Source organism: Podarcis gaigeae (genome assembly GCF_964106915.1).
Source record: "Podarcis gaigeae genome assembly, chromosome: 1".
Classification (NCBI taxonomy): Eukaryota; Metazoa; Chordata; class Lepidosauria; order Squamata; family Lacertidae; genus Podarcis; species Podarcis gaigeae.
The window spans coordinates 117,488,983-117,512,300 of record NC_139678.1 but is presented as its reverse complement, the minus strand read 5'-3'; the positions used below and the strand labels follow the sequence as shown (position 1 = coordinate 117,512,300).

Here is a 23,318-nt window from a genome sequence, read left to right as displayed (position 1 = left end):
ACACACGTACCCCTGCAGCTCATGCACTGCCTTCCCAAAACCAGGTAAGGAGGCACTGGGCTGCGGGAAGGAGACGTGAGGGCTCTGACAGGACCCTCCTATAATCCCAATATCCCAAATCTAACATTGCTTCCTCTGGCTATTACTAGCTTCTGTTATGCAAGCTCTGAATTCTGGAAAGTAAACTAGTATCTACCGTATTTTTTGCTCTATAGGACGCACTTTTCCCCCTCCAAAAATGAAGGGGAAATGTCTGTGCGTCCTGTGGAGCGAATGAAGGCTTTCGCTGAAGCCCGGAGAGCGAGAGGGGTTGGTGAGTTCCCGCTGAGCTCCGAAGGCTTGCGGATAGCAGCCTGAAGCCTGAAGCCCGGGGAGCACAGCGCCAACTCCCGCTGCACTTTCCGGGCTTCAGGCAGCTATCCGCAAGCCTTCGGGCTCCAAAGGCTTGCGGATAGCAGCCTGTTCTGGGGCTAGGGTTGGGGGAAGCTCAGGCTTCCCCCGTCCCCAGCCCCCACAAGCTCTGGGAGTGGCGGTGAGGTTGCGCGCAATCTTGCCGCCGCTCCTGGACCTGTTCTGGGGGCTGGGGTCGGGGGAAGCCCAAAAAAACACCTAGGTGCGCCCTATGGTCCGGTGCGCCCTATGGAGCGAAAAATACGGTACATCTTAGATGTTTTCAGAAATCTCAGGGACGAGTAGTAGCACAGGTGCATGAATTTATCTATAAATGTGGTGCCAGATGAAATGCCGCAAACCGGTTTGCAGAGACTGTGGAACCCAGGAAGCTTGCCTGTTTTCTGAAATGCCTTCAGTGATGCAGATCAATGAAATAAGCTGTGTTCTGTTCTCATTTGCCTGCTCCCTTGCTATATTAGTTACTATTACTACTGTAGCTATTGTTGTTATTATTTGTTTTTCTTACCCGCCCTTCACGACAAGGTCCCAGGATGGGTTACGCTGTGCAGTTAAAACAATAGGCAACAACAGCCCCAACCATAATCTGCCCCCACCTCCATCCAAAAAAAATCATTCCATGCAACATGTTACAGGGAGGATACCAAAATCAATATTCAGATTTAAAAGGCTGGAATGGGTAGCTACATACACAAAGCACAGTGCTAAGACCTGCATGCCTGAGCAACCAGTCTGCCTTCTGATATTAATGTCAAAAGGAAGATTGCGAATAGTGAGAACAACCTCACTGAAAGTGTAATTAAAATATGTGTGTCTATTATTATGTGTGCCCTGTGTCTGCAAAGAGCAGCACTTTGGCAGTTGCCTTTTTTATATTTTGTGCTGCCTACATTTTGGGTTCCACAGTGCAAATCCTTATCAGAATCAGCCTCGTGGGCCAAATCTGATAGGTGGGCAGGGGCTTCCTACTACCTGTTAGTCACATGACATCACATTATTGGCTGGTGGGCAGGGCCCGCCCACCTGTTGCAATTGGGGTTCCCGCTTGGGAACCGCAGTCAGCCCTGTGTTTCATGCTTTGGGAAGCTCTGAGCATAGGGACAGCAAACTCCTTGTTTTTCCCCCTTCCTGCCATTTACAAAGGCAGGATAAGCAAATCTGAAGATTGCAGATGACAGCTGCAAGCAGGCCTTTGCCTGCAAAACGTACCTTTGTTTCTAAACTTCGTAGAGTCGGCATATTCCTAAAAGCAAAAACCCGGACACCCCCCCCCCATTGGGGCACCCATTCCCACCAGTGAACATCTCCGTCAGGTGGCTGGCACCGTGAGCCAGCCTCACACTGAAGGAGGGAGAGAGAGAGAGAGAGAGAGAGAGAGACAGAGAGAGGGGGGGATAGAAGGGAAGGGAGAGAGAGGTGGAATCTACACACATAAAAACTGAATATGCTTTTTTAAAAAAGCGTTATTAAAAATACATTGAATTTTCCATAAGGCTCACCATTGCCATCTAGTGTCACATTTTACGTTGCACTTACTTAAAACACACTTAAAACGTTTTATTTGCAGCTATATAGCTGAATCCACAGGGACGCGGGTGGCGCTGTGGGTAAAACCTCAGTGCCTAGGACTTGCCAATCGTATGGTCGGCGGTTCGAATCCCCGCAGCGGGGTGAGCTCCCGTCTTTCGGCCCCAGCTCCTGCCCAGTTCGAAAGTACCCCTAAGTGCAAGTAGATAAATAGGTACCGCTTTATAGCGGGAAGGTAAACGGCGTTTCCGTGTGCTGCGCTGGTGCTGGCTCGCCAGAGCAGCTTCGTCACGCTGGCCACGTGACCCAGAAGTGTCTCCGGACAGCGCTGGCTCCCGGCCTCTTAAGTGAGATGAGCGCACAATCCTAGAGTCGGACACGACTGGCCCGTATGGGCAGGGGTACCTTTACCTTTTAGCTGAATCCACAGAGAGAGAGAGAGAGAGCGCAACATCAGAGGGAGGGAGGGGAGGCCCACGCTGAGAAAGAAATCATTATTTTGGCAAGAAATCACCCCTGCTGCTATATATCCAGGTTTCCCCAAGGATTGCTCTCACTTGCATTAGCTGCTGACGGGCGGCCGTGGGTGCGGGTGGGCAGTGATCCTGCATAGCATTGGGCTTGGTTGCATGGGAGAGATCCCTCTTGTACACCCAAGCTCAGTGCTTTGCAGGATGGCTCTCCCTTCACAACTGCTGAGAGCAAATCTGCTTAGGGCTGCACTACAAAAGTGCTGTTTGAAGCATCCGTCCCCATTTTCCTTGAAATGAAATGCAGCCCCCGCACTTCAGCTGCAACAGGAACATAGGAGTTGCCTTAAAGTGCTTCTCAAAAGCTGTATTTGAAGAAGCTCATGCTCTTCTCTGAACCAGTGGCAGCCACTGCTGCCTGCCTGCCTGCTTGCAGGAAAAGCATGTGAACTGCGGCAAACAGTGCTTTTGAGCAGATCTGAATCTCTGCTGATCAGCTGATGTGTGGAGATTGCATCCTACTGCCTCTATGGCTTGATACCATTTCATGCTGGGAACCCTGTCTTCCTGTCCAGCAGCTGGCATCTTCAGGTGGGCATGGTGTTGGAGAAGTGCCTTTGTAGGCAAAACTAGAACCCCTGGCAATTCAAGAGTGGCCTGTTGGCCTGTGATTCCCCGCCCTTGATTTATACAGTCATACCTCAGATGCTTTGGGTTGTACGATTTCAGGTTGCGCACCGCACCGAACCCGGAAGTACCAGAAGGGTTACTTCCGGGTTTTGGCGCTTGTGCATGCGCAGAAGTGCTAAATCGCGCTTTGCGCATGTGCAGAAGCACCGAATTATGACCCACGGATCGCGGGTTGTGAACGTGCATCCCGCACGGATCACGTTTGCAACCCGAGCATCCAATGTATATAGAATGTCTGGGCTCTACAGTTTAAGGTTAAAGATTGATAAATCATATGATTGAATGTTCCTCCATACAAATACAAAAGCCCTATATATAGCATGTTGGAGAGAAGAGTTCTAGCCTAGCCTTTATCCTGACAGGCTTGCTGTCTATGTAGAGGTTTTCATTGGTGTGCTTCGTGGGAGGCACATTTCTGCAACAGAAGCCCAGTCACAGGTTTACCACTTCATTGAGAAATAGGCCTCACACTCTGTCCAAAGTCAAGACTAACTCTACACCCCAGTCCCATCCGTCCCGCAGGTAAAGCCACACATCCAAACTGCAGCACCGCACAGGAAGACAGCATACCTTGCAATAAACATCCCTGGAGAGCAAATAGCTTTAAACGAATGAAGCAGAGCCCGCAGGGTAGCGTAAAATCTGAACAAGGGTTTGCCCGGGGCCCCAAACCTACTTGTATTCACTGCCAGGGCCCAAACTGTTTTTATTTATTCATTAATTCACGTACTCGTACACTCTTCTGCCTTCTCTAGCAACAATAAAATCCACAGTCCTAGAATATCTCCATCTATAAACAGTCAGTTCCCAAGGTTATCCCTTTTGCCCATTCACAACATTGGGAAGATACAAATGGTGTGTTGTCAGTTCAGGATACAGGGCTGGGAAAGAGTGGGTGGCAATACCACGGTCCAAAAATGAACCTTGGCTACAGATCCTGGTTTGTTGGGAGCAAAACAAACCACAATGTCTGTGTCAGCCGTAACGCTGAGCAGGAGTTTGTGGTTTTTCCCAGCATGAGCAGGGATTTTTTTTTATTTTCGTTTCTTTTGTTCTTTAATATCGTAAGCTACTTTGGGAAGGCCATGGGCAGCATTCGTAAGCGGACTAAAATATTTTAAATGAATAATTTTTTAATTAAAAAAAAAAAAGCACAAAGTTGCTCTCACAGACCTTCCAAGTGTCCCTATTTTCCAGGGACGTCTCTGATTTAGAGAAGCCCTCCCAGTTTCCAATTAGATCCCGGAATGTCCCACTTTTCCTTATGATGTCCCTATTTTCATTGGAGAAATGTTGGAGGGTATGGAGTTATCCGACCTACCAAGCTGTCTGAAGGCAATCCTGTATATGGAAGTTTTTAAAAAATGTTTAATATTTTATTATGTTTTTATGTATGTTGGAAGCTGCCCAGAGTGGCTGGGACAATCCAGTCAGATGGGCGGGGTGTAAATAGTAAAATTATCATTATGGAATGGGATGTCCCTAATTTTATTAGAAAAATGTTGGAGGGTATGGCAAACCAATAACTATAGACATCTTCCACAATCTGGTGCCTTCTAGACTATTGAAACTACAATTCCTTCCATTCCTCTTGATTAGACTTGCTGTCCAGGACTTACGGAAAGGCTGCGCTATGGTTTATTTACCACATCGTGCAAACACGGCCCATAATATGTGTGTTTATATTTGTGCGTATAAAGATGTGTGCGGTTGCGTAGTAAAGTCCAGCGAAGCAATTAAGTAAAGAGTTGCCTGAATTTGGAGTCGCACCCCTGAATTTGGGAGTTATTGGGTTGTTGTTTTTATTTCGATTATATATTTTGTGGTTTTATATTTTGATTTTGTTCTGTGAACCACCCTGAGACCTCCAGGTATAGGGCGGTATATAAATTCAATAAATAACCACAACAAATAATTTATCTTTTCCACAGAATTCCCACCTGTGCTGTTTTGTGGGTGGGTTGCAGCTTATATTTTAAAAAGCTGGGATTCCTCCCCCTCGATTTCCCCCATAGCCACGAAGAAACCGAACAATTTTGCTGGGTTTTGTCCGAAAACACAGCGCCGTTGTTTTTTAAAAAAAAAAAACGGGGCGGCGAAACAGGAGCCGGTTTGGCTACTTTGAGGAGCCTTCTGATACTTTTAAGCCTCGAAGTGGGAAGCAGCTGCGGTATTTTGAATTTTCAGTGCTGTAAGGTTAACAGACTATCAAGAGTTGCTGGCAACGGACAACGTTAAGTTCAAAAGGGCAGTGGCAGAAACACTGAGGCAGCCTTGAGGGTTTGCCCTGATGGCTTAGGAAGGTCGCTAGGGCGAACGAAAGGCCAAGCTGCCATGAAGCAGGGGGCTCTATCTGAGAAAATGATCCCATTGTCATGCCTCCCTTTTTTTTCTCATCTTCCATTTTCAATCCTTCCCCCCCCCCCCTCCCAAGCACATCAAGAAACCAGACTATGTGACGACAGGCGTTGTACCAAGCTGGGGAGACTACATAGAAATTAAGAACGAAGATCAGATTCAAGGGCTTCGGCAGGCTTGTCAACTGGCCCGTCACGTCCTGCTTCTAGCTGGGAAGAGTTTAAAGGTAACAACCGCCACGTGGAGGCTTGGCTTCCGGCATGTTTTGAGTTACGCCATTCTCAGTTTGTATTGAAATATCCTTAAAAAAAAAAAAAAAAGTTTGCAGAAATAGTGAAAAGAGAGTTTCAGCATAACCGTGCTCTCAGCTCTAAATCTGCATTAAAAGAGCCCTAAATTCAGAATGAATAGTTGCAGCTAAGCTTACATGCTGAGAACATTTGTTTAACAACCACAACTTATTATTCGTACCCTGCCCATCTGACTGGGTTGCCCCAGCCACTCTGGGTGGCTTCCAGCATATATAAAAACAGAACAGAACATTAAACCTTTAAAAAGCTTGCCTTCAGATGTTTTGTATCTCAAAAGGGTATTTTTTTAAAAAAAAAAAATATTATTCATGTTGCCTCATTCCAGAAAGGTGGGCTAAGAACCATGCCTGTAAGGAGAATATGGAAAACTAACTTTCTTGGCAGCTGGAAAAATGGGGACTTGGAGCTTGTCTGTATGAACAAAGTAAAGGTCTTTGGATTCCGGTTTCCACCAGGAGTGCGTATAACGTATTAGATGCTATGTAAATAAAGCACTTGTAGCTCTACATGTAACCCTAATAGCATTTAATCAGGGTTTGACATACAATTTACTTGAATATATATATTCCAAGATGCCATGTTGCATATGTTTGTCCTAAGGCACATGAGATTCAGCGTTGTTTAGTCACAAAGCAAAATCCCTTTGTTCATACTTGCTAATTTTCAGCTGTGCATTTATGTAAATTGGATTGGGCTGCTCACTCCTTTCTTAGCAATTTTACTGCTCCTGCCTCCCCTTTCTATGCCTTAAACAGGCATATTTTGAGCTTCAAACTCATTTATAAAGCAGGCCATGGCATAACGTCAGGAGCACTTGATATTCTTTCATGTCTCTTTAGGATATTTTTATGATGTTTGCTTCCCTTTTATTAAGAGAAGAGCATTATGAAGAACTTTTTACAAGATCTTGGGAAATGGAGGGTATTTTGCTTTTTTTTAAAAAAAATATCTGCCCTAAAAATAGGAAATATAATTTTGGTTGCATGGAGACACTAATTGGAAGGAGTGGCAAAAGAAGATACAGGCAGAGCCCAATGGGACTTGCTCCCAAGTAGAGGTGTATAGAGTTGCACTGTTCAGATTTCACTGTAGCCCACTGGGAAATTGTATAATTAGCTGAGCTGTAACTTTGTCCTTCTGCGCATATTAATTCCAGGAGGTTAGATTCAAAGAACCACATGGGGTGTCCCATGTGTGCTTTTCCAGCAGCAGCAGCAGGATTTCCCTGTGTGTGCCCCCCCCCCCAAAGCAACTTCTGAAGTTCAGGGAACTTCCAGCAGATCATGCAACATAGCCCTGGAAGCTGCAGCTGGGGTAGAAATGAATTTGGTGAGCTTCTCCATGCATGAGCACAAGTGCCTTCCGTGTTGCTTTGGGCACTATGGAAACGAGTGAGTAAGCTTAACTACCGTATTTTTCCGTGTATAAGACGCTCCCATGTATAAGATGCCCCTTGCTTTTGGGGACCCCGAATTTAGAAAATGGGCATATGCACTATCCGTGTATAAGATGCCCCCCCCCCCGATTTTTAACCTTATTTTAAAGTAAAAAAACCTAGTCTTATACACAGAAAAGTATGGCATATTTCTGAGAACAAAAAATATACAGTCTGTGCGTGTCTGTATATTTTTATTTTAAAATATTTTAGTCCACTTAGATTCCAGAGCAGGATGCAATTAAAAAATATTAATATTTCCCCTTTATAAATATTTTTTGTTATACTGCTTGGATTAACGCAGTGCAATGTCAGCATCACTTCGATACAGATGCTATTTTTGGAAGTCAATTTTGGTTCCTTAGTGGGTTTCAGTGAATTTGCAGCCAGACATTTGCACCCAACTTTAGTCACTGCTTGAAAATAACCCAGTTATGCTTCAGTCTTCTTCATACTCACTTGGGAATAAGTCGTGTACCACAACATACATTTAATGCACACTATATGTGTTTAAAGCACATGTTTTCCCCACCCATCCAACTAGTTTACACATCACAGAGCTACAGCTCCCAGGGCCATGATAAACTGCACCTTCCAGGGTTATTTTGGGGAGAGACGTGCTTTAAAGCTATGTTGTGTACACAGTGTAAATCCCATTGAACTTATCAGGACTTCCTTTGAGCAGGCAGGGTTAATACCAGTAGCACAAAGGCTACAATCTTGTGCATCCCTACTCAGGAGTAAGACCTATGATTGTTATTTAGACTTGTTAGTCACTTGTTATCGGAAGGCCTCCAAGCACTTTACAACAAATTAGAAACATAAATATAAATGCATTATACCGTTAAAAACAAAACAACCCCCGTCACAGTGTCAGATTGCAAGTCGTGTTGACACCGGATTAAATGTAAACTGAGGGGCACAGCCAAACCAAGTCAAGTCGCATAAGTTATTTTGGCTGAGCTATTTTGGCACTTGGGCCAGAAAACCCCACAGGCACTTTTCACCCTTCTTGGCAGTAATTATACAAGAATCAGAAATTAAATGACTTAACAGTTTGCTGCTCTTTCATGACACCCAAAATCTGTTGCCTGAGGCAGCTGCCTCGTTCAGCCTTATGGTAGGGCTGGCCCTGATGAGGACACCGTTCCCAGATTGCAGACTGGAGATTCTGTTACATCTGTGGCCGTAATGAATATTTAAAAATTCAGGGACCAAAAGGCCATCTAGTCCAATCGCTGAAATTGCAGGCCTCCTTCTTAGTGCAGCAGACTTGTGACAGATAATCTTGCAGTTTGTGTTGCATTGGTATTCATGGGAAACGGACCGTGTGGTAGAAGATGCAACCGGTGGGCCTGATCTCTCTGTTGCAGAAGCTCTCTTGAAGATTATAGAAATAGAAACGCCTGTTCAACTGACTGTGTTTGGGCAGACCCTGTGGAGTTACTGCCAACAGATTCAAGGGCACTCAATATGGTGCAACAAGAGATGGGGATCGGGACTGCCGTGAAGATATGGAGGTGGCGTAGAGAGAAGAGAAGAGATAGCGAGAGCATAATGAGCTTTAAATATAAGCCAAAGAAGTTTCTGGTGAAGATTACAGGGAAATGGGAGCCCAGGCAGAGAACAAGAACTTCGTCCGTATGGATGAAGTGATAAGCCCTGAATGTAGGTCGAGCACCTGGTTTGTGGACCAAAGCAAAAGATATGAATGAAGAGGCCCAAGGAGAAATATGTTTTAATGATAAAAGAAAAGACATAGATCAGAGTTGGAAGGGACCCCAAGGGTCATCTAGTCCAAATAAGCAGCTGTCCCATACAGGGATCGAACCTGCAACTTTGGCGTTACCAGCACCATGCTCTAACCAACTGAGCTATCCAGGCTGATAATGAAAGGCTGGTTTTGACACATTTTGCTGATCTTCCAAATCTCAATGTTGAGTACAGGCTGAACATAGGAAGAAAAAAAATAACTGTTTCCTACCAAGCCAACTTCAAACCCATGGGTTATGAAGCTGGCTTGCTAAACTAGCTTCAAACCAGGTTTGAACACAACACTAAGTTGGGATTCTTAAAATTTGAAACTATACTCTGAAGAAGTCCTCCTAGCCAGCAGGAGGAGAAGAGGGGAGTGCGCATGCAGACACTTTGCTACTGCCTATTCTGGCTCATCCACATGGCGCCAGGGGCGTAGCCTGGATTGCCAGGGCCCAGGGCTGCACGGAGTGGGTGGGAAGAGGTGGGAGGGAGGGAAACTGAGAGTATGCATGCACATTCAATGGCCTAATGACTTCTGCATCACCCAGGAGATCACAGTCGCAGAGATAAGAAAAGAAGAGTTGTTCTGTTGTCTGGAGAGGTCACTTCCTGGTCCACATGGAGAAGCCATTTCCAACAGATCCCAGAGACAGAAGCATGCAGTTGTATTGAGGCAGCACTGGGTGTTGAAATTTTGTGCCTCCTAACAATTTTGCGCCCGGGGCAACCGCCCCTGTGCCCCACATGCTATGCCACTGCATAGTGCCAAAGCATGGCTTAGAGTGATGTGTGAATGCGGCCATGTGTAATGCATTTCAGAAATTCAGTCTAGATGCAGCTACATAGATCAGACCTCCTCAGGAATGGGCGTAGCTGATGCACCAGTTTAAGCTGGACAAAGGTACTTGGGTCACCTCCTGAGAATCCAGGAGCAAAGGTAAATTGAGGAGTACCTCCAAACCAGTTCTTCAGGCGGAGTGCTACCCCTTCCCAAACAGTTTGAATGCCTATTCCAGAGCCTGTTCCCACACAACCAGGAAGAGCACCTCTGTCTTGTCTTGATTAAGCTTCAGATGATTAGTCCTCACCCCACCCATTACAACTACCAGAACATCAACAGTTTCCTTGATATCAGATGAAGATGAAAATGAGCCACACATCCTCAACATATTGATGACGACACACTCCAGGTCCCCAGACAATCTATCCCAGTGGTCTCATAGAGATGTTAAATTGAGTTGCCATATTTCAAAAAGTCAAAATACAGACGCAAAGCGAAATCGCTTTTAAAAATTGCTTATTTTGAGCTATTTTCTAGGGAAATCAGCAAAAACAACACTGCCAACATGGCTTGCTATACGTCTGGAATTTCCCAGACATTTTGGCAACTTCCGCCTGGACACTGCTTCCAACTACAGTATTCTGGGTATGTCCGGGAAATTCCGGTCGTATGGCAACCCTGAGTTCATGCACTCCAATGGGCAAGGCATCAAGCTAGAATCCCCTCTCCACTCCACCCAGGCATGCTGATAACTCTCTCATTTTGATGGCATACTTGTTGGCATACAGAAACACCGAGTTTTCTCTTAGGAGGAGTGATATCTAGAATTAATTGGAAGAAATTGATAAGAAAGCCATAAAGCAAAGCTTTCCAAACTGTGTGTGGGCTGCAGTGTGTAGGCATGTCACGCGAACGCTCTCCGCGCTCCTTCCGGGGCTGGAAATGGGTTAGTTTAACCTCCGGTTTGCTAGTAAAACTCAATTGCTGTGCCATGAAATGATGTGTGTCTAAAAAGTGTGTCACCAACCTGAAAAGTTTGGAAAGCTCTTCTGTAAAGGAAAAAGAAAAGGAAGGTGGACAAACCTTCCCCTACACTTCTCTTTTTTTGTTGAAAATTGCCCCTTCAGCCTCATAAAAACATACTGCCAAATAGCAACTGGGGAAAGTTTATAGGGGGGAAAAAAGCAAAGAGGAAACGGATAGAGATTGAAATAGGAGCTTGGCCTCCCCTCAGGAATCAATGCCGTTTGTTAAAGGTGCTGAGATTTAGGAGACTTCCCCCCCCCCCCCGACAGAGCCACAAATCCTAGAGTTCCCTGGAAATAGGGAATGGCTGTTAAACCACTCAGAAAATTGTGGTTTTCTGAGGTGAATTGGTGTCTCCCAGCACCTCTCAATACCCTTAACAAACTGCAGTTCCCAGGAGTCTTGAGGGGAAACCATGATGGTTTCAAGTGTCACAATACTGCTTTAAATGTATATTGCAGATGGAACCCTGGTTTCCTAGGTCCACATCTCAAACCCTGCTTGGACCTGTAGCAGTGTTGGGATAGAAACTGAACCTGCTGAACAGCCTGTTGTTAAAATCACAACAGCCCTCGTTGGGTCATGAGTTTTCAGTGCTGTACGTCAGTGAAGACAAAGTATGTCTGTCTCATTTATTTATAGCTTGCCTCTCTGCCCAAAGGCAGTGAGGTCATTGCCCATCTTCCGCGGTGGTGGAATTCTATCCAGAGTGAAAGAACAGAATTCCTTGAATGGCTTAAACCCATTGCAGCACCTGATGTGCTCCCACATACATCATTGTAACTCCCAAACCTCAACTGTTATGTCCATTTCACATGGAAGAAGGAATCCATGCACAGTTATGGCATGACCTGATTTCCTAAATCTTTTTGCTGTATTGAGAGCTGCTGCGTATGGCTAGAAACCAAAGTAAGGGACTGAAAGTTTATACCTATCATAGTGCCTCTGCTAAAGTGTCGTATTCATAGGCTTATAGCTCATTCAAATCACAACCAATTTTCACAGGAACACTCAAAGGCACTTCTTGACAATGAGGGAGGTTTTCCTACCAAATTTCAACTTTCAACCCTCGCCATTTCACAGCTGGTTCTGTTCTGGGGAAAAGAGTTGTAATGATAATATTTAAAGTGTATATTTTCCTCCACTTTACTCATATTCAAAAATGGTCCAGAGCTTTCTTCTTGTTCTTCTTCTTCCTCTCAAATTCTTACTGGAAATAATCAGCTCCAGTATAAAACAGAATCTGGAAAATCCAAGCCAGAAAAATGGAAGTTTCTGGAAATGATAGGTGTCTGAAACCGGGGTGTCAAAATGAAAATGCTAATACAGGTTTAAATTGTATTGTAGTCAGGGCTGCTTACATTGCTATACAAGCTGTTTCCAAGTATGAATAGAAATATTAAAGTGGCATGGCAATTCTGAATGTGGTGCTAGCATATACAGAGGAAAATAATTTTGATTGTAGAGAGAAGTTTGGAACAGGAAATTCTTTTGTCTAAAGCTGTTGAGGAGAAAATGACTCTGCAGGAGAATGCAAATGCCATATTGCGGTTCATTATTTATATAGCACTATCAGTGTATACATGGCATTTTATAGAGTAACATAACAAAAGCGCAGGACCCTGCACCAAGGAATCTACTTCAGCAGATACGTGGAAGTGGCCTGGAAAGGCAAAGGGTACATTTGTGGTAAGGATGAAATTTAGCCAGTGTTGGGGGGGTGGCTCCCAAGATGGTGGCATTGTTGGGAATTAGCTGGGTCCCCAAGACCAGCAAAGCATCCGTCAACCCCACAATGCTGCCATTCTCTTTTTTAATATATATATATAATTTTTATTAATTTCAACATACCACTTATTATACATTCCACAGAACTTCACATCTTATACAATCTTTTTGGACTTCCGTCAGCACCTCTGATGATCCACCATTTTTATCATTTCTTCTGCATTTCTTAAATTCCTATTGCCTTTAATTATCTTAACTCACAATCCACCTCTTTAGCCATTTTTTCAATGATTCAAATAATTTACCTCACAAAACCTCTTGCAAACCTACAAACGTAATCTGGTCATCACAATTACTTTTCAAATAGTCCGTAAATTTACACCAGTCTTCTGTGAATCTCTGGTCCCGCAGGTTTCGAATTCTTTGGGTTAGTTTATCCAATTCTGCAGGGGACGCAGGTGGCGCTGTGGGTTAAAGCCTCAGCGCCTAGGACTTGCCGATCGAAAGGTCGGCGGTTCGAATCCCTGCGGCGGGGTGCGCTCCCGCTGCTCGGTCCCAGCGCCTGCCAACCTAGCAGTTCGAAAGCACCTCCGGGTGCAAGTAGATAAATAGGGACCGCTTACCAGCGGGAAGGTAAACGGCGTTTCCGTGTGCGGCTCTGGCTCGCCAGAGCAGCGATGTCACGCTGGCCACGTGACCCGGAAGTGTCTCCAGACAGCGCTGGCCCCTGGCCTCTTGAGTGAGATGGGCGCACAACCCCAGAGTCTGTCAAGACTGGCCCGTACGGGCAGGAGTACCTTTACCATTACCTTTTATCCAATTCTGCATAGTCCATCAATTTCATCCTCCATTCTTCATAGAATCATAGAGTTGGAAGAGACCACAAGGGCCATCGAGTCCAACCCCCTGCCAAGCAGGAAACACCATCAGAGCACTCCTGACATATGGTTGTCAAGCCTCTGCTTAAAGGCCTCCAAAGAAGGAGACTCCACCACACTCCTTGGCAGCAAATTCCACTGTCGAACAGCTCTTACTGTCAGGAAATTCTTCCTAATGTTTAGGTGGAATCTTCTTTCATGTAGTTTGGATCCATTGCTCCGTGTCCGCTTCTCTGGAGCAGCAGAAACAACCTTTCTCCCTCCTCTATGTGACATCCTTCTTTTGTCAGTAATTCTTCTTGCTTCCATTTTTGTGCCAATAATATTCTTGCTGCCGTCAATGCTGCCATTCTCACTTTATAAGGACCTTCCAGGAAGAACAGAGGTCAAGTGAGAGAATCCTCAGTTTGCACAATTTCTTCCAGATTAAGGTCTGGTCTACACATGTGGAAGATTAGGCTGTACCTCTTCAGATGGTATCACTTCACTTTATGGAATCGTGCGCAACTTACAACCATCAGGAGCCATGCCTCAACGCCTTCCACATGCACTGCGTCAGGAGAATTTTGGGTACCACACGGCAGGACAGAACTCCAAACAAAGATGTGCTCTCCCAAGCCCATGATCCCAGCATGTTCGCACTCCTGTCTCAGTGAAATCCACGCTGGCTTGATCACGTCCACAGAATGGAAGATGGCAGGATGTGCTCCTGGGAGGAAGCTGGCTTCCTTCACCAGGCCAATTGGCAGACCAACTCTGCACCGCAAAGATGTCTGCAATGTTGCCCTGAAGGCAGGCAACATCAGCCCTGCCATGCGGGAGTTCCTTGCAGACGACCACAGTGCCTGGAGACAGGCAGTCAAGTTGTGTATCCGTAGCAGTGACCAGTGGAGAAATGAGAGAGAAGAAACGCCATGGTGCATCTGCAGCAGCACAACCCGATGCCTTCAGCTAAACTTGCCTCTACAGCCACAACAGGCACTGCAACCTTCCAACAGCTTGACCTCATCCCCAAAGATGCTCTCCTCCATTGTCTCCCGAGACAGACGGATGCCAACCAACACATATGGCAGAATAGCCTGTACTGTTTCAGATGGCTACTGGTGGGAGAATACCACTTTTGAAAGTTCCCTACATAAGCACCTCTTTTGTAAGTGAAACATAACTGTAATACAGGTTCTAACCTAGCAAGCTACCTGAGGACTGATTTATTTAGAGTAGGATTCATAAATGAACTCCACTACCTGAAGTATAAATTACTCTCACCCATGTTACTACTTGGACATTCTGCTACAAATGCAGACCAAGTCAAAGAGTGCTCCAGGACCATAATTCTGTGGTAAAGGTAAAGGGACCCCTGACCATTAGGTCCAGTCATGGCCGACTCTGGGGTTGGAGCGCTCATCTCGCTTTACTGGCCGAGGGAGCTGGCATACAGCTTTCGGATCATGTGGCCAGCATGACTAAGCCGCTTCTGGCAAACCAGAGCAGTGCATGGAAACGCCGTTTACCTTCCAGCCAGAGCAGTACCTATTTATCTACTTGCACTTTGACATGCTTTCGAACTGCTAGGTTGGCAGGAGCAGGGACCAAGGAACGGGAGCTCACCCCATCACAGGGATTCGAACCGCCGACCTTCTGATCGGCAAGTCCTAGGCTCTGTGGTTTAACCCACAGTGCCACCCGCGGACCATAATTCTGTGGTAGAGCAGTGTATATCTTATTTTATTTTATTTTTATTTATTAAATGTATATACTACCCTTCATCAAGAGATCTCAGAGTTGTTCACAGAGGGAAAAATACAAGATAAGACATAAGTAAATAGTTAAACCAAATCAATAAAACTATAACCACCCCCTCCTTCCCACAGATACATTTAAAAGGCTGTAGGATATTAATCAGCCAAGGGCATGGTTGAAGAGGAATGTTTTTGCCTGGCGCCTAAAAATATATAATAAGGGCGGCAGGCCAACCTCCCTGGGGAGAGCATTCCACAAATGGGGAGCCACCACCGAAAAGGCCCGTTCTCGTGTTGCTGCCCTCTGGGCCTGTGGAGGTGCCACACAAAGAAGGGCCTAAGGTGATGAAAGCAGAGTCCGGGACAGTTTATATGGGGATCCTTGACATATAGCGCTCCTGAGCAGTTAAAGGCTTAATAGGTCAAAACCAGCACTTTTAATTGGGCCCAGAAGCTAATTGCCATACAAAAGGTCCCAGGTCCAGGTCCCGTTATCTCCTGGTAGGGCTGAAACCCTGGAGAGATACTAACAGTCTGTGTCAACGATGGTAAGGTAGGTAGATAAATACTCAGTACAAAGCAACTTCCTTATGTTTCAATGTCCCTGTGGCCACTGGGCTAGCTGTTAGAGAGCAGTCTTTCCTGAGGGTCCAAAATCCCGAGCTACCTGTTTGCTTTTCTTCTGGAAGTGATCAAGTGTCTCCCATAACAGGTGCCTGGTATTGAACCGTTCTTCAAGGAAGCTCATTTTTGTCAGAGGCACAAGCTGTGTGGTAGCTCTAGTTTCTCGTTAAAAGCATTCCTTTTATCGCGTTCCATATGCAGGGCCCACTAGGCACTTAATTCATCGCAAATTTTAAATCACAATCTTTCAGGTTGGCATGACTACAGAAGAAATAGATTGCTTGGTTCACCATGAAATAATCAGGCAAGATGCCTACCCATCACCTCTGGGCTATGGAAATTTTCCAAAATCCGTTTGTACCTCAGTCAACAACGTGGTGTGCCATGGGATTCCTGACAGGTACTCCAAGTTCTTGTTTCTTTTCCCTCCCATTGCAGAATTGAAATATTTTGCTAGTACATTGTGTATTTCTTTTTATATTTTATACAATATAAATGCATGATGCTTTAAATCCACCCAATTCAATGGGTCTGTACGGAAGCTTCTTCCTTAATAGAGATTTCACAGCAGCCACGCTTAGTGAATTGCACCCAGTGCCCGCAGCAGTTTTATTGAATGCTACCAAAAAAAAAGTCTTAATACAGCTGGTTGTCATGCTGTAAGAAAATGATGTTGGCACATAAGGAAGGTGTGCGGTAATAAAAACAATGATTAGTGCTTTGCCATCTCTTCCCAGCAGGCTATGGGGCGTTATCATCCAAGAGAGAGAAAATCACTCAAAAGAAAAATTAGATTACCTAAAGGTGGATTAAAAAAAAAATTATACACCAATATATAGCTAATTATTAATTAATATTGCCTCTTCACGAAGTAAAAGGTGCCAACCATCAGTCTTGTAATTGTGATAAGATAATGATGGTTATAATTTTCGTTTCTTGCCTTTTATATTATTTTATATTATGATATATTATCCCATTTATTTGTTTGGGATTCTTTTGAACCGGTGGGAGCTTAAAGACCAAAAGTGGCGATTCCATCTGCCTCCTCCCTGTTCTGCTCAATGATGTTCGCTCCTCTTATGTTTGTTTAGGTGTATATGTGATTATGTGCATGTTCGTGTGTGCGTTCTTATATTTCCTTATTGAGAACTGCCTATCACCATTATGTGTTGTTGTTTTTTCTCCCCTCCTATGACGATGCTTAAGCCGCCCTCTCCAAGATGGTGATATTATCAACATTGATGTCACGGTGAGTAATCCGTGTTTTTGGGGTTGCTGTTTTTTTAATAGCCTTTGATCAACTTTCAGAATTTCTAGTAGCAACAGGAAGAATAGTAGATTGCAAATGTAGCGTACACGGGGTAAATGTGCCGTTTTACATCGAAGCCAAGCAGCTGGTTTCCTCTTTTGTTTCCCCCCCCCCCACACACACACCCTCTGTGTTTATTCCAACTAGACCCAGGCCAGACTTGAATTTAGGGCTGGAATCAGATGCACTGAGATCAATGTTGGCCTAAGTGAAATGTCAACCCAATCCTGCTATGTGTCATGTTTTTGAGAAGGTGTAATTGTTATTGATCCACTGTGTAGTTAATGCAGAGCACCACAGTACTGGGCAGCAGCTGAAGACAGATATGTATGAGATGAGCTAACATGAAGAAAGCCAGCATTTTTCCTTCACTCTGCCAAGATTGATCTCCCTCTTCCTGCTGATTTTGAGTGGGGCCTGTCATTATCTTACTCTGTCATTAGAGGCTACATTGGCCTGTGTATGTCAGTCTATTTGGACAGCAACTCTTTTGCTTGCCGTATTCCCTACATTTATTAAAATCCCTGAAGGTAGTATTGTGTTCCATTTGTGGCACAAGAGCCCTGAACCCCTTTGCTCACAAATACGCAACTTGATCTGCGGCTCAGTTAATCCAAAATGCTTGGATTTCCCTCGAGACTTAAGTTTATAGCCCAATTCTTTGGTTTTGCACAACCTGACTCACAGCTCCCTTAACTCAAATTGCTTGGTTTTCCCTTGAGACTTAAGTTTAAAACCCAATGCTTTCACTTATCTGAGTTGTGGATCCCACTGTGTATATAGATTTATAGATATATAGATATCCAATATAGCCATTGATCTAAATAGGGGCGTTCCATTTTTGTGGTATGAATCTTGGTTTGAAAATGAACCTTGTAAGAACCAGTTTATGCTCAAAGCATAAATAGGAATATGTACAGTTATCAAAATAGAAAATAATTGGGTTTTGTTAATATTTCATAACCTGCTTTCCTTTACAACTCATTAAATTACTGTTGGCTATTATATCTTTATTATGCATGTAAGTCCTAAATTTTAATCTTTTAAATAACTATGTTTTTAAACTTCCTGGATTTTTGGAAGCTTCAAGTTTAATTGTAAAATTTGGAACAACGGGTATTTCCTTGATGCTAACAGTGATTTCACCTTTATTAAATCTGTGGTGCCTCTGTCATGTTTGTAGTCCATTATACTCCTTTGAGAATTTTTAGTTTTTTTGTCATTTTTGCCTTATGGACGCAGTGACCACCCATCAAGTTAGGCAGGTTTTGCAATACTTAAGAAAAAATTGCATAACCGTTCAGTTTCCAAATTCTGCAGTGATCATTACTAGGATGATATTGAACATTAGCCATACTCAGGGTAGACTCATATAATTAAGTCCATTAATTTTAATGGTTCTACTCAGACTTAGTTGGACACCATCCCTTGCTTCCTCTCCATAAAATTTATTTAATTTAACGTTGGCACAGGTTGTACACTTTAACCTCTGAAGTCAGTTCATGTTTGATAGTTTAGATCAGTGTTTCCCAACCTTGTGCCTCCAGATGTTTTTGGCCTACAACTCCCATCATCCCTAGCTAGCAAGACCAGTGGTCAGGGATGATGGGAGTTGTAGGCCAAAAACATCTGGAGGCACAAGGTTGGGAAACACTGGTTTAGATAGATGTGGATTTAGATATTTTGATCTTTATACTGTAATAAGTATTAGTTTGTGGGGGTTTTAATAAAATATAACGTACTGCATTCTGCACAACCCTAAACCAAGCATTGTAATGTCACCCATTTAACTACAAGTGTCTTTTGCTGTTCAAAATACATATAGGCCTAATCCTCAAGTCTTCCATGTTGACAATCACAGGCAAGCTACATGTTAGATGCCAAAATATGAAATGATGCATCAACTGAGGAAACATGCATCTAGAATTATTGAGTTAGGTGGGCATGGAACAGCTTAAAAGGTAAAGGTAAAGGACCCCTGACAGTTAAGTTCAATTGCGAACGACTCTGGGGTTGCAGTGCTCATCTCTCTTTACTGGCCGAGGGAGCCGACGTTTGTCCACAGACAGTTTTTCCGGGTCATGCGGCCAGCATGACTAAGCCACTTCTGGCGAAACCAGAACAGCGCACAGAAACACCGTTTACCTTCCTGCCAGAGCGGTACCTATTTATCTACTTGCACTTTGACGTGCTTTCAAACTGCTAGGTTGGTTAGGAGCAGGGACTGAGAACGGGAGCTCTCCCCGTCACGGAGATTTGAACCACCGACCTTCCGATCAGCAAGCCCTAGGCTCTGTGGTTTAGACCACAACACCACCCACGTCCCATGGAACAGCTTAGTGGGAAGATTTAGTATGGAAAAATAGGAGGTGAAGAAAAGCTTACGTATTCTCCCTTCCACACAATATCTTTGCTCAAAATCTTACCTTCCTAAAGCCACCTTTCTAAACCAAAACTATCCATCAGGGCATTCCTGTAGTCCTGTTGAATTCAATGGGACTTACTCCTAGGTAAGAGGGGTTACGGTTGTGAGGGGCATAGCCTGGGGAAAGTTCCAAGGGCCAGTCAGAGATGTCTGGGAGCTACATTCAGCTCCTAGACCAGTGGCTCCCCACCCCGGTTCCAACTGAAGGGCAATTTCATAAGCAGCCTGTGAGATGGCATAAGGGGTCTTCTGTTCAAAGTCAGAGGAGTCAACATGCACAAAAAGAGCTGTCAGGACTATGGTTTCCAGTTTCTTTTGACGGACTCCTTATCTTCCGATTACTCGCTTTTGAACACTGTACCAACACAACAAAAGTTGCATAATGGACAAGCCACAAACAAACTTTGCATGAAGGAGAAGCGATATGAATATTTCCTCTTGCTAAATCCCCCAGCACCTACTGAAGACTTTCCGCCCTTATTTCAGCAGGCATTACAACAGAACTCCATTATTTTAGTGTTAACTGGGGGTTTTGTGTTTTTTTCTAACCTTTATTGCATTGGATTGAGTGACTTGTTCATTGCTTAGAGATGACTGCAATTAAGCAGTATATAAATTGTCCAAATAACTATTAAATGTGCCTTGATTTTCCCCCTGAGGCACTCCAGAGCACCAATTTTTGCAGCTGCTTTTTTTGTATGCTCTTCTGCAGTTGTGTTTGATTCCTTGCAATGTTTGAGAAGTCACACAACCTAAAATACCTTTTTGGATCCTTGCTGCTGTCTGGAACCCACAGAACTACAGCTTGGACACATCCCATAGGACTGTTTACCCGCCCCCCTTTTTTAAAAACAAACAAACAAACCAGCAGAGCCATGTTACAAAAGTACTTTTGAAAGTCCCTTCTGTTTCAGGAAACACTTTGCTACATTCATTTATTTATCCACATTAAAGGTGCATATTCTGCTTTTTTTTGGGTCCAGTTATCTCCACAAGGTGGCTTACAATGCAGCTGCAGTAAAATAGAATACAGTAGAATAGAATACAAGCATTAAAAAAGCCTTTGAGAAAATAATGTTCTTGCCTGTCATGACTCCCAGAGTAACTCATTCCCCAAAGTGGAACGCCACTAGTGTCACTCCATAAGTAGTAGCAGTAAGCCTATGATAAAAAGCGCCTAGAAAGTGTACATCAAAGCAGTCTTGGACACAGCACCAATCGCATGGTTCCTTGGATCCTGGCCTCTAACGATATTGCCTCCTGGAGCATACCCTTCAACATTTCTCCGATGAATTTCATCATTATTTATTTATTTATTTATTTATTTATTTATTTATTTCCTTCCCACCCATCTGACTGGGTTGCTTCAGCCACTCTTGGCGGCTTCCAACATATATAAAAACATAATGACACATCAAACATTTTTTTAAAAATCCCTATACATTGCTGCCTTCAGATGTCTTCTAAAGGTTGTATAGTTACTTATCTCCTTGGCTTGGGAGTCCCATAAGTCCGTATCCTTCAACATTTCTCTGAAGAAAATAGGAACGTCCGACAATACCCGCCCCCCACATTTTTCAATGAAAACAGCAATGTCCTAAGGAAAAGAGGGATATTCTGGGATCAAATCAGAAACTGGGATGGCTTCTGTAAATCTGGGTCTGTCCCTCGAAAATAGGGACACTTGGAAGGGCTGCTAGTGCCCTAGTGCCTGATTTTATGCATATAATGGTGCAAATAAATGGCTCAGGACCGCAATACCTCAAGGACCACCTCTTCCCATATGAACCTACCCAGACCCTGAAATCATCTTCTGAGCCCCTCCTTTGTGTGCCCCCTTCTCAAGAGGTTCAAAGGGTGGCAACATGAGAACGGGGCCTTCTCTGCAGTGGCTCCCCGTCTGTGGAATGCTCTCCCCAGGGAAGTTCGCCTGGTGCCTTCATTATGCACCTTTAGGCACCAGGGAAAAATGTTCCTTTTTAACCAGGCCTTTGGTTGATCTGATTTACATCCTATGCCCTTTTAAAATGTGTTTTTTGTGGTGGGGGATTTTGGGTTGTTTTTGTTTTTATTATGTATTTCGTGGTTTTATATCTTGATTTTATTCTGTGACCGCCCTGAGACCTCCGAGTATAGGGCAGTGTAATAATAATAATAATAATAATAATAATAATAATAATAATAATAAATGCCTTGAGCCACTACTGCTTCTAAGGCAGCATCCTGTATCATTCAAGACCATGGGTAAGCAAACCAAGGCCCGGCGGCCAGTTCTAGCCCAGTCGCCTTCTAAATCCATAGACGGTCTGGGAATCAGCGTGTTTTTACATGGGTAGAATGTGTCCTTTTATTTAAAATGCATCTCTGGGTTATTTGTGGGGCACAAGAATTCGTTCATATTTTTTTCTGAAATATAGTCCTGCCCCCCACAAGGTCTGAGGGACAGTGGACCGGCCCCCTGCTGAAAAAGTTTGCTGACCCCTGTTCAAGACGGTTGGCTCCGATTCTTACCCCCAGCTTTTAGATCTTCCTTCTTTTTAAATCAAGTATATATTAGTTGCCCTACAGCCCACTTTTGCCATGGAAACAAAATATTCTCTCTGCATTACAGGGCCATTGGCAGTTTGTAAGCTCCTTCTCCTCGTGCCATTAGTTCCTTCTGCTAGTCTTTCCCCTTGTGACTGATGCTTTGTGTTCTGGCATTGGAACATTTTACCCTAAGACCAGATGACATGTTTCTAAAGCTGTAGGCCTCAGCACACATGCCCTGAACATGAATTCTGTGGAGCTCAGTGGCACCTACTTCTGTAATTTTGATAATGTCGCATTTATTCCCACAAAGGTATGCTTCTTGTAGATTCAGATTTGCCTTTTCACTCAGTTCTAAGCTAATTCCAGTGTTAAAACCCCTACCTTTAAAGTACCATTAAAAAAATAATTTTCTAAAGTTCACTCCAAATTTTCCCTTATAATCATAGAACCTTTCCTGGTACCATAATGTGAAAACCACAAGTAAAATGTCTACTTCCTGCAGTTATCGATCCTCCTCCTTTTGGTTAGTCTATAATAATTCATATCTAATATGTCTGAGGAAGATTTTCTTGACAGTGTTTATAATTAACCTTTCCTAATGGGCATAAGCTGGGCCATTTCATAGGTAGAAGCAATGATTATGGACCGAAGAAAAGGACAATTGCGGTACATGGCATTTTACAATAATTTGTTTATGGATGTGTACACAATCTATAAAATGATTAAATAATAATCTGTCTATCAAATGTAAATGCTCTTTTGGTGAGCGCAAATTGTCTAGGAATAACAAACTAAATGTATTTTACTCTTATTAATTTGCAGAAAAATTAGAGACTACAGCGGAATGTGTTTTATTTACTGCAATCACATGGACTTCACATATTGTTTAAAGGATTGTAGAAACCAGTTCTTTGTACTTCACTGACTACCAACACACTACAGCTCTTAACCAATAATTATCATGTAGGGCTATCCCATCTCTTAATAGACAGTCATAATTTTAGGATTGACACTTTGAAAACTACTATATTCTACTTATTTGCTGTAACTATTGTTTATGCACCTTAAAAATATAAATAATGAAAGATGAATTGTATGCATTGTAGCAGTGGTTAATAAAACAGTACCAGCATAATACATCTTTATAAAAGATGTATACTTTATACTGTATATCTTTATGTCTTGCTTTTCCAAGGCTATGGAAAAGTGGCTGAAATTATAAGATTTGATTTTTAAACTATGCTTCTTTTACCCACCCGCAACGTAGCAGTGGCTTAAGGGATCATGTCCTTTTGTGTCTGAAGGACCGAGAGGTA

At 43.7% G+C, this 23,318-nt stretch overlaps 1 protein-coding gene across 6 annotated transcripts in view; it reads left to right on the top strand.

Moving 5' to 3' along the window:
• Positions 1 to 23,318, top strand: part of METAP1D (methionyl aminopeptidase type 1D, mitochondrial) — a 103,151-nt gene that overhangs the window by 49,639 nt on the left and 30,194 nt on the right. For 3 of the 6 annotated variants that reach the window (XM_083713839.1, XM_083713838.1, XM_083713841.1), the window contains exons 3-5: positions 5,533 to 5,682; positions 15,988 to 16,136; positions 16,943 to 16,985. In XM_083713839.1, the coding sequence (XP_083569965.1) occupies positions 5,533 to 5,682; positions 15,988 to 16,136; positions 16,943 to 16,985 (342 nt within the window). Of the gene's footprint in view, positions 1 to 5,532; positions 5,683 to 7,135; positions 7,159 to 15,343; positions 15,666 to 15,987; positions 16,137 to 16,942; positions 16,986 to 23,318 lie in introns of those variants that run through there. The other 3 variants (XM_083713843.1, XM_083713842.1, XM_083713840.1) reach the window with 3 other exon arrangements.